We start from the raw sequence: 12,159 nt of genomic DNA, 5'->3' as shown, positions 1-12,159 counted from the left end.
GGAATTTTCCCAAGACCTCGAGCCAGGAAGAGTTAGGGCCACATTTCAAACTTGAGTCCATAAATCTCACAGCACTCTCTCTCCTCCACACCAAGTGTCACACACAGCCCTTGATGCAGAGGACTCATTAGGCACTTTCTGTTCCTGAATTCCTTCCCTAAGAACTAACTGGGCCAGGGCAGAGGGTGGGGACAACAGCATGGTGCAGTAGCCCTGCAACTGTCTCTTCAAAAGTTTACTAGACATGCAGTGAATTCTTAGTGTCTTGGCAGTCTGTGTCAACAGGCTGTCCAACCCGGATCTGGCCTTCATTCTTGCTTTGCCAGTTCTCGCTTCCCCAAAATTAATAAGAACTCAGGGGTTTTGAAATATGTTCCAAGACCAAGTTGACTACAGGGCCTGTAGCTCTGGAGTCATACTTTTGATTTCCAATTTCCTCAGTCTTTTCTTGGAGAGAGCTCAATTAACTCACCACTCAGAGGAAAGCAGTCTCGTAGGTAATATTCTTCCCTCATCTCTATCCACCCACGAGCATGTGATTCCTGCCCTACTTCTCAAATCAACACAATAGATGAGTGCTGCTGTGCTATATAGTAAGCATAGACCTGTGGCTTGCAATTCAAAGAAAGAATTACCATGTCCGAGTCATAAAAAAGCCAGGCTTGTTTGGACACGGTTGTTTGTAGACAGAAGGTAAGCTGGTTGGCCAGATAAAGCCCTCAGGGTCCACCAAGGCACTACACATACCTGGGAGAAAATAAGAGCCAACATGAAATAGACAAGCCCTTACTTTTCTGAAGTCAAAGGTGTAGGATAAAAACCAATGACTGCCCTGGGAGTTGTCACTATTTATATACTACTAAAATGACCAGTGTTTTATATTAGAATTTTTAAAAATTAGCAAGAATAAAAATACATTTTAAACAAAAATCATTATATCTTACAAAAACATTTTATAATAATAGATATAGGGTAAAAATAAAGATACAAGATCATTCATGCAAAGTAATAACAAGGTATTAATAAATGAGTTTCATTTGAGATAAACATAATCAGAATTGAGAACAAACCTGAAAATCAAACACAGGGCTAAAATTAACAAAGTAGAAATAAAGAATACTATTAAAAACATATGCAGTTTTTAAATCCCATAAGTGGAATCTGTCAAGGTTATTTTAGTACTTTGCTCCTTTAAAGATAAGAAAAGATAAATACAAACAGCTTGTCTCCTTCGTTTCCTTAGATTCCGAGACATTGCGATGATGTTTTTATGCTGCATTATACACTTTTTAGTGGTCTCTATATAACAAATGTCATCATTAAAAATATACCTTACACAGACAAATAACAAGTGAAAAAGAGCGCCCTGTATGCTCCTTAGCTAACGGTGCATGAACTCACACACACTGAGCTCGCGTACCCAGCGGTTTCACTTGTACTCTGTACAGGCTCAGGCCATCCTCCAGCGAGGCATTGTTTGTTAGAAGCTGCTGTTCGATCTTTTCTTCCTCCAGGTTGACATTATTGGTGTCATTGTAGACTAGAAGGGCCCACAGCACCAACCTAGAAAAAAGATTTCAGAGAGAACTAGTGTTCCTGGGTTTGCTGAATGACTGGCTAGTTGTGGGGCGGGGACAGGGGCGCTGGGTTAGAAACAGAACATGGATGCTGTAACACCTTGAGACTAAAAGGATCAGCCAGGGTGTCTTGACCTCTGTGGTACAAATTGCAGCATTCACACTGCTTCACCTGGAATCAAGTTTACAAGATAACTTTCCAGAATTTTATCATGGCACTCTAGTTCTTTTTCAGAAATGAACTATTGATATTAAATATGTAAGTAGTTCTTTTTCAGAAATACTTACATATTTAATATCAATAGTTCATGTATTGTATACAATACTTGTAACATCCTCTCAAAAGGGAACGTCAGTTTCTTTCTTTATATGCAAAACTTAAAATTTCAAAGGAAAAATTGAATTGTATATTGAACTCTTGATATTGTGTTATTATTTACAAATATGGAGCAGGCCCCACAGGTGGAAATTTTACAAGTACTTTGTATGGTAAAATAAATACTCAAAGTTATACCCAGTTTAGCTAGTACACTAATACAAATGGTTTTAGAATGTGTGGCCTTGAAAATGCCTTTACAGGAAACAAAAAGATAGAGTTTTAAAGCCCTGTCAGAACTTAGAGCTAAGCCAAAATCATAGCTTTCATTTAAAGGTAATTCAGTATTAAGACAGAGGTACATGATGCCATTTTGTTAGAGAAAGGAGCATTTTTTGATGTTTTTGCGAGAGTGCTGCATTTGTATTTTCTCCACATTCTGGAGAAATACGAAGAATGTGGCAAACATCACTCCATTATCTAGATTAGGTGCTATTCACATGCCAAAGAGAAGAGGAGGCGGGTAAACGCAAAGTACAGAGGATGGCACATTCTATTTATGAAATTGTGTTGGTAAGAATAGAAGTAAATACAGAGCTAGTTCATTTGTGGTGCTAAAAAGTAAGGGATAAGTTAAGTATTTGTTATTCCAGGTTAGGTGAAGCAGCTGAATTTTACCTCCTAAGTAGCTGATGATCTCATGGACAAAATGATACGCTCTTCTCTCAAAACTTTATTTCTAAAATGATCTACTGTAAAATAGTCATATATAAGCCATACTCCAGCAAGACAGGTATAGATGTGGACATATGGTGGACGGTGAATGGCATATGATGTGGTGTCCTCTGATTCAATGGGAAGAAAAGCACTGCCCCTTTACCTCCTGAGAATACACAGCCCTGACCAGGACAACATCCCAATGCATTGTGGGTGTATTCAATACAGAAACCTAACCATTCAACAGTGAGCCTGCATTTGCACAATGCTTGTCTGTGTTAGTTTTCTGTCCCATCAGAAAACAAAAACTGCTCCCTGGTTCTACACCAGTCCAGGTCTATCTTGTTGCGATTACCATTCATCACTGGAATAAGCCACTCCCTCTGTGGTTTCAGGTTCCCTGATGGTCTAGGCAGTAGAATAAACAGCATTATTGAATGCTTGAGATGCAAACCTGAATTGGAAGGAAAAATTTTGGGGAAAGGAATGGATGTGAAACTAGTAGACTGTGGTATGGAGGGAGACTATAGTGCCTCATCGATGAGCATAAGAGTAGTTGGAGAATAGTTTTTTTTTTGTTTTTTGTTTTTAAGAGTGGGAAGCTATAAAAAAGACAATGCTGAAGATTTATAGCAAAGGAAAACTAAGTAAGTCGATTTTCCCACAAGCTAGGGATATTCATTCTCCCTATAATTTTCTGTGAAATTATTCACTGGTTTGAAAGACCAGAAAATTGAGATTTCATTTATTTAAATGTCTTTTGCACAAAAGCTTTTGAGATGCTGGCTACACCCACTGTGGCTGATTTTAGTGTTATCAGTACTAGAATAATATTTGTGAGGAAACTGATGGGGTGCTCATTTTCTAAGGAAGGGGACGACTAGTTACGCTTTAAGCTAGGTTTGTCCAAAATGCTAGATAAAGCACCCTCGGGATCCTAGCTGCTTCTGGAGCCACTGTTACAGACTCAACATTATGTAGTAGGTGGGGAAAGGATCATTTTCCTAGGAAAAGGAGTAAATTCTTGTTATTTACTATCTTGAAATATGTTACTTTGTTTTCAGATCATAAAGGAAAATGAATGTTGTCAGAATACAAACCTATCAGGCAGTGTGATCCAATTTACCCAATATATATATATAGAAATTAAACAAAGTTTAAAACATTTATTTTTATAATATTAAATAGAAAGAAAAAATAATAAAGTTCTCTAACTTTCAAATATGATTTCATGGGTGTCTTCTCATAGTAGTGACACATCATAGTGTTCAAGGCTGTGTTTTCAGTTTTTAAAAAGTCTTTACATATTTTGTAGCACACACACAAACATGTGTGTGTGTGTGTGTGTGTGTGTGTGTGTGTTGTGTGGGTGTTTGTATGTGTGTGTAGAACACAAGCGGAGGTCAGAGGACAACCTGTAGGAGTCAGTTTTTTCCTTCCATTATGTAGGCTTTGGAGATCAAACTCAGGTCAGCAGGCTTGGCAGTGAGTACCTTTACTCAATGAACCATCATATCACACAATGGCTATATTTTCATAGCAGCAAATCAGTAAATTAAAACTGACCAAGGTTTCTAAGAACTTTAGCCTTTCAAATGATCTTATTTTACAATTCTATGGAGATAGGATACACAACCCTAAGACAACTATTTCTTTCAGGGCTTTAACTGTTCATTTTGCAGCAATCTGATCTTATGGACCTACTGGTTGTACATGTACTATCTGGTTAAGTCATGATCTTGACAAAATTTTAAAAATGGAGGCCTTAAAAATAGTGATGATTGTAGATACTAAAAAGTTTGGACTACTCTCTATGTTTTCATGTGCTATCACATGTAATTATCTTTATCACAATAGAGCTATTTGTGGGGTAGCTCTGGGGCTAGAACCCAGGACCCAGCATATGCTGGGTTGGTGCTACCAATATATCCCTGAGTTTTGCCTCATACCATGAAACTACTTATCTGTAGGTCATTTTGGAGTTTTGAAAAGGTAGTGATGGATTTTGATGTGTTACAAATGTTAGACTTTTCCCATCCCTCTTAAGCATTCTGACCTTTCACAGACTTACATTTCTAGGCCACTTGCTTACTCTTTCAGCTTCAAATATGAGAAACGTGTGACATGCATTCATGCTGAGGAAATAATGTGAATTTACTAGGCAATTAAAACATTTTTCTTTGACCATTGTTTCATTTTTCTTCCAGACAGCCAAAGTTATGACCAAGGAGAAGAAAACTTTCCAGGTGTCCCTGGCATTACCTTTTGTCATCAGCCATAGTGTCTCTCTTGACTTTAATCCTGTCCTCCCCCATGCCCCGGTGAACACTGTAAAAACAGATACATATATCCATTATCAAGCTCATCCATTGTGTCAAGACATCAGCAGAAAAGCTGCAGAAGGTTAAAGGAGCAGGAGGGATGGACACTGATACAATTTTCCTAAGTCTGTGCTCTGAGGTACCCAGTTGCACACACTGGATAGCTGTGTACTCCAAAAAAGAACCTGCCCTGTTTGTTGAGTGAGCTACCTCCTGAACTTATTGGGCAACTTGGCCTCTTTCCTGTGCCATTTCATCTTTGAGGTTTAAGTATAAGATTATGAAAGCATGTTCACAGGAGCCTGAGTGGCCATTATTTGGTGGAAAAATTAAGCAGAAAAATAAGGAAAGCTCATTTTTTAAAAAAATTATTTTTAGTTTTTCTTCACAATTTATTCATCATATATCCCGACTGAAGCCTCCTCCCTCAACTCCCCCAGTCCCACCCTCCCTCCCTCTTCCCCTTATCCCCTTCCAGAAGAGGGCAGATTGTTAATATCTTATTTTGTAGAGAAAGCAGTCTTGAAACTGGAGTGATACCCCCAGTTCATACTCAGTGTGATCTACTAAGGAAAGTCAAACAGAATTTTTTTCTTTAATTTTGATATATTAGAACACATAATATATTGATTCAATTATAGAATCATATACACAGGTGTTCAGATACCGTCAGAGAGAAAGAATGGTAAATTAAACATATCTACTTCTTAGATAATTAATTGCATTTACCTTATATTAACCACATAAACAGTATAGTTCCAATTCTGGAAAGTTGAATTGAGCTGGAAGAAACAATGGAAAAAGATGAGTTTCAGTAATGCTTAAAAACATTCTTTTATGAGTCAAGGTTATCTTTCTTCCAAAAGATGAGCTGTCATTGGTAAAAAGACCCTGGGAAAATGCTGAACAACTGCAGGAGCAAAGATAAAGGAAGGCTTGCTGGACCAGCTAGCCAAGAATGCAATGAATGCCACTTCTTTTATTCTTCACATTAATCAATGACACCGATACTAAATTCCCACTCAAACTCCACCCTCTTGTTTATGAAGAAATGAAAGTTTAGGGAGGTTAAACAGCTTTTCCAGGATCATCTACTAATCAATAGCAGATCTAACCCAGGAACTCAAGCCAGTGTACTAGGAAAACACTGTCATTTCCCCTCTAGCTAATCTTCTCCTAACAACCCCTCCATTAACACTTTTCTTAGTATGCATTTAAATAAGTATTGAGATGACATCAAACATATTTTGTAGTTAATTGCCATTTCATAGGAACATCAGTAGCAAGAAAAATAATACAAACAGAAAAATACGTCTTTGATAATGTCCAGTAGCATGGGGATTTTGCCAAATTTGTATGGTTAACAGTTGCATTGGTCTCAGCATAAACAGTAAATCTCCACAGTGCAATGGCCAAGCTACAGTAATACGCCACGATCATTAACATAAAATTCTGTTATCTTCTAGTCATCTCCCAGGGCTCCTTTAGGTCATATCTCAGATACGTCTTTATTTTTTGTAAATATTATTAAAATGCAATACCATTTTTAGAAAATATTGTGAAAGCGATGATAGGTATTTTGGATATAATTAGGTTGTTTATGCTTTATTTAAATTTAGTACTTGTGCCCAAAAGTATTCCTGATCTCTGATTTTTTCCCCCTGAATTTGTAATGTTTGCAAAATCTTCAATGGTTTATCATCCCTAACCCCAAATACTAAGGAGGTCTATCAGATTTTAAATTCTCAGGTTAGATGACTGCCCCCACCCCTGAAAAGAGCATACTTGCTATTTTCAAGCAACTGCTTTGGAAGCTTGAATCGTAAATGAAAGGTGGCTAACAAAGCTTAGCCTCAGATGACAGTGATGTCGGGACGCAAACCATGCAGGACTGAATGTAAATGTAAAATTGTACCCTGTCTAGTGAAAGCTTCCCATTTAGTGCTCAGGTTCATGATTAGTAATATTATCCATGGTTGAGAATGGAAATAAGTACTTTTATTTTTAGAAATTATACTGCCTGTAAAAACAAATAAAAAGGACATTGTGGAAAGAAAATGGGATGTGAGAAGCCACCCTTTCCCACAGCCTGTCTCCATCTGGAAACTGAGCACAGAATTACTGTTTCGATCCATAAATACTATTTAGGCTGTGTTGTATCCTATGTCCAAATACATCTCTCTTCCTGTACATAAACACAAGACCTTGTTTCTGTCTAGTCATATACTTTTTTAAGTTTTCGAGTTTATTTTTAATTATGTGTATGTGTCAGGGGTAGGATACACACGTGAGTGCAGTACCTATAGAGGCCAGAAGATGGCAGTAAATCCCCTGGAGCTGACAGAAGCAGGTGCTGGGAACTGCTGCGGCTGGGTGGTCTGGAGGGACAACAAGAACTCTTGACCACTGAGCCCCTTCTCCAGCCCCATATTCATCTATTTATAATGAGCACATTAGTGCAGTGAGATCTACAGTTTCATTCAGAATCTTTCAATCTATAAAGAAGTTAAAGTTTTAAAGCAAAAAGTCAATGGAATTAAGTTTACTTACCCATTCTGCCACCTTGCTCTGTACTTTCATTTCAGGGTGGTTAAGGTTGTTGTAAATCACAACAGATATTCTATACATTATTCCATCTGCAGTTGGAAATAGTATTAATATTTAATTACATTTTACATTCAGAACAAACAATGCAAATTCATAAGCACATCATTTCATATTATTTAAGAACATATAGGCACAAGAAGTTTGGACCAATTTTTTTGTTAAAATTACTGTTGCAACTGCTTAGAAGTAGCTCTTGATTAGTTTACTCTTATAGATACTTCACAGCTTCTATTTCATCTCTTGATTATGACCTCTGAAATAATAGCAAGCTATTTTTTTTGTTTACTTCTATAGATTTCTGATATCTAGGGCTGATAAAGTGGAGTTTTCAATATGAAGTTTGATTTTTAAAATTAATTTACTTTTTATTGATTACACTTTGCATCCCCGCTATAGCACCCTCCCTCAGCCCCTCCCAATACCACCCTCCCCCTCTCATCTCCTCAAGTCCACCCCCCAAGTCCACTGGTAGGGGAGATCCTTCTCTCGTTCCCTCTGACCCTAGCCTATCAGGTCTCATCAGTAGTGGCTGCACCGTCTTCCTCTGTGGCCTGGTAAGGCTCCTCCCCCCTCAGGGGGAGGTGATCAAAGAACCAGCCACTGAGTTCATGTCGGAGACAGCTTCTGTTTTCATTACTAGGGAAACAACTTGGATACTGATTTTTGGTAGTAAGAAATTATGCTTATATGATTAGACATGGTAGTTTTGGACTATGAAACAGAAAGTGGGTTTCTTGGCAAGATTTATACTAGAAAGGAACAGGCAATCACCTGTCCCCTCTCCAGGAGCCCTTTCCTGTCCCATTTCCTCTTCCCACTCTCCTTAGTGAAGCATACTGTTCTAGGGTATTGGGTTGGATTTGACCAATTTTTTTTTTCTGAAAGCCAGAAGAAAACAGGAAACAACCTTGAAACCTGCCACAGAGGGCCTCTGAAAGCTTCTGCAGTATAGACTGTCAAAGCAGATGCTGAGCCTGATGGCCAACTGATGGGCAGAGTGAATGGAATTTTATGTAAGAAGTGGGAAATAGTAAGAGCTGGAGGGGACAGGAAGTCCACAAGGAGAGCAACAGAACAAGATAATTTGAACAAAGGGAACTTCCCAGAAAATCATACTCCAACCAAGGACTATTCGTGGAGATGACCTGGAACCCCTGCACAGGTGTAGCCCATGGCAGTTCAGTGTCCAAGTGGTTTACATAGTAATGGGAAGAGAGACTGCCTCTGACATAATCTGATTGGCCTGCTCGTTGATCACTTCCCCCTGAGGGGGGAGCAGCCTTACCAGGCCACAGTAGAGGACAATGCAGCCACTTTTGATGAGAACTGATAGACTAAGATCAGAAAGAAGAGGAGAACTTCCCCTATCAGTGGACTTGGGGGGTGACATGCATGCAGAAAGGGGAGGGAGGGTGGGATCGGGAGGGGAGGAGGGAGGGGCTTATGGGGGGATACAAAATAAACAAAGTGTAATTAATAAAAAATTAAAAAAAATAAATTTCTAAGGACAGCCCCTTTACCTAACAGAGAGGGTATTTACAGGTGGAATTTTAATTGGTTTGATGGACTTTATATAAGAAAACCATATTCTGAAAAGAAGGTTCTATTTTTTTAATGGTTCTGTAAAGTGTTGAGACTTTTTGTTCCCATGAAAAATAAACTTATCAGAAAGGGTTTGATAGACTACAGGCCCTAAGTCTATGCTACAGGTTCAAAGTCACCAATGGAAAATTACCCCTATAAAACAGAAGTTAAAGAGAAAGGAGAAATTAGTATCCATCATTGTTAGCCGTCTTTCTCCATGCTTTTAAGGTAAGTCATAAGTAAAAAGCATAAAATATCTAGAAATATATAATTTCACAATACTGAGGCATGCATTTAATGTAAATTTTGGGGAGGCAGTACAAAACATATTGAAGTATGTCTCTGGAAAATCTCAGCTATACCAAAAATGGAAATCCCATTCCTATTATTCTAATGTGAAATAATAAATACTTCTATCTTCTCACACAGTTATAAAAATATGCAAAAATAAATTCAAAGACTGGTGAGCTTAATTTAAACACAAGAGGTTATTTCAATGTCTAAAACATCTAATGTCTTAATGATTTTGAATTTTATATTCCTTCGAAACATGATCTGAATGGATACTATTTAGACACAGATAAAAGAGATGGTACTAACTCGAATTTCAAAAAACCTACGCTGTGGGTCTCAGCTCATCAAATCATGGACTTGCTGAGTGGCTTGAAGAATATTCTATCTGCAAAGGTCCAAGTGTGCCAGTGTCCAAGGGACAAAGAACAGTCACAGATGCTTGTAGAGTATACAGAGTTACCACTAGATGGAGTACTAAATGTAAGTAATTATTTTTACGTACATTGAAAAATGTTACAAAAAGTGAAAATGTCAGTATTTTAACCATTGACATTTCTGAAATGGAATCATCGTAATTTTGATGAACTTAGTAAAATTTTGACAGCCCTGAGGTAAGAGGACTGGATAAGGTAGATAAGTCTGAAACGAGTCCCCATCTTACTGGCAATGGAAAAACTGTATTTTCTAATATGTCAGATGACAGCCTGAGAATGTTTACTGTGCCAGTTTCTCAAGAATAAAAAAAAAAAAATGTTGATAGTATGTGAATGACATTAGAGAGTCTGGAACATGAGATAAATGTGATATATTTACAGAGAAAAAAATCTCTCCTCAATTATTTTAAATTAGGACAGAGGAAAAACCTTATTTGAATATCTTTTATCTGCAATACATTGTTCCTTTTCTCTTTTAGAAAAGAAAATGAAAGGCTCAGCTGTAAACTATTAGGAGTCTAGCACAATATAAAAGATAGCTGTGGAACACTGTGGCATCGCCCTTATTTTAAATTTTCACTTTTGTAGTTATAGTATCGTTATGTAACAGTGAAATCTCATGTGAATAGAGTAAGTCAGTCAATATAAGTGAAGTCAGTAAATATAGGAAAAACACATGATTCAAGTATATTATTAAAACTACTAATATAATAAAAATGGAACACAAAATTTTGAGACATTTTCACCACACATAATATTTTAACTTTTAAAATTATAAGATAATAACAACAGTCATCCAATTTAGATTCTTCTTTATAAATGTGGTCGAGATAAACCATTTTGACTGACTCTGATATTTGCCTGCTTTGGTGAAACTCTAATGAAGGTTCTGATGCAGAGAGGGGTGGCCTGAACAAGGCTCTCTTCAAGAGTGTCAGAGCTGCATGGGTACATGAATACAACTCCAATCCACCAAGTCAAGGGCTCTGAAGTCCTCGTGTGTCAGTGTTCTTGGGCAGCAAAAGATGTGCCAGTTCTGAAGAGAGAGTGCCACAGAGGCTCTTTGTATACTCATACAAAGAGGGAAATACTTAGTTAGAATTATAATATTCCCATCTGCTGGCAGAAGTCCTGGTGAAATCTGTGCTGGAAACGTCAGCTGCTGTTGCTGTTTGCTTGGGGCGGGGGTAAGGAGGTGGTGGTGGTGCTGGAATCATAAATCTCCATGGTGTAGCTAGCAGAATAACCATAAACAGTTCCTTGAATCGATGTTTTTATAACCCTAATAAAATTTATATCTATGTTTCATGTAAAATATTCCATACTTCCAATGTAAATGTCCTTACAGAGGGAGTTGACGTAACCCCTGAAGCCATAAGGGGAAAATAAAAGTGAACTATGTGGGTTTAATGTTTCCCTGGGTTTTAGACCCTTGGTGATACGTTATAAATGTCTGACCTTCCAAGCTAAAGGAGTGCATTTTATAAAACTTCTTTGCCTCTAGTATCACATATTTGAGAATATTACTGTGTTGAAAGCAGCACACCATTCACTTGGTTGGAATTTGTCAGACAAGAAACTAAAACTACTAACTTCAAACTGCACATGGCAAAGTATGTGATCCATATGAGCAGCAGAATTATAAAGAATCGAGCCATTTGGCTTTTCCTATACTGGTTTCTTAGAAGACCTATCTGGCACATTTGATTTTTATTAGTACTAATAATGAAAAAGGGCAGGAAAGGCTGAAAATTACTTGAAATTTTATCATAAAAGTTGGGGCTCCAAGTGGAGCTCAGAGGTAGGACACTTGCCTAACATGTGGAAGCCTAGATTTCAGCCTCCCACAAACTGACTGGTGACTGATAACATCCTAAGCAGTGCTCTTTAAGGAGTGATCAAAAGGTACAAAGTGTTACCATGGCCACTGATACAAATGTACTAAGTGTTGAAGCACAAAGTTGACTTCCATGGAAAGTGAAATGCCAATGATCAGGGTTTTTTGTTTTGTTTTTTTTTTAATTTTTATTTTTCTTTTTAGTTACATTTTGTTAACTCTGTCCCAGCTGTATCCCGCTCCCTCATTCCCTCCCCAACCACACACTCCCTCCCTGGTCTCCTTTCCAACTCCTCCTCCCCTTTCCAAGTCCACTGATAGGGGAGGACCTCCTCCCCTTTCATTTGACCCTGTTTTATCAGGTATCTTCAGGGCTGGCTGCAAAGTCCTCCTCTGTGGCCTAACAGGACTGCTCCTCCCCTGGGGTGGGGGGTGTCAAAGAGCCTGCCCTTGAGACAATGATCAGGTTTGT

At 38.0% G+C, this 12,159-nt stretch overlaps 1 protein-coding gene across 1 annotated transcript in view; it reads right to left on the bottom strand.

Annotated features, from left to right (window-relative positions):
* Adgrg6 (adhesion G protein-coupled receptor G6) overlaps window positions 1–12,159 on the bottom strand; it is a 144,020-nt gene that overhangs the window by 38,749 nt on the left and 93,112 nt on the right. Inside the window, exons 6-10 of the mRNA XM_055627730.1 lie at window positions 7,482–7,567; window positions 5,661–5,713; window positions 4,873–4,938; window positions 1,421–1,563; window positions 636–747 (exon numbers count right to left, since the gene is read on the bottom strand). Coding sequence (XP_055483705.1) covers window positions 636–747; window positions 1,421–1,563; window positions 4,873–4,938; window positions 5,661–5,713; window positions 7,482–7,567 — 460 coding nt within the window. The remainder of the gene's footprint in view (window positions 1–635; window positions 748–1,420; window positions 1,564–4,872; window positions 4,939–5,660; window positions 5,714–7,481; window positions 7,568–12,159) is intronic.

This window comes from Psammomys obesus, unplaced genomic scaffold (assembly GCF_907164565.1).
Source record: "Psammomys obesus unplaced genomic scaffold, mPsaObe1.curated_primary_1811, whole genome shotgun sequence".
NCBI lineage: Eukaryota > Metazoa > Chordata > Mammalia > Rodentia > Muridae > Psammomys > Psammomys obesus.
This window is presented reverse-complemented; position numbering and strand designations above follow the sequence as displayed.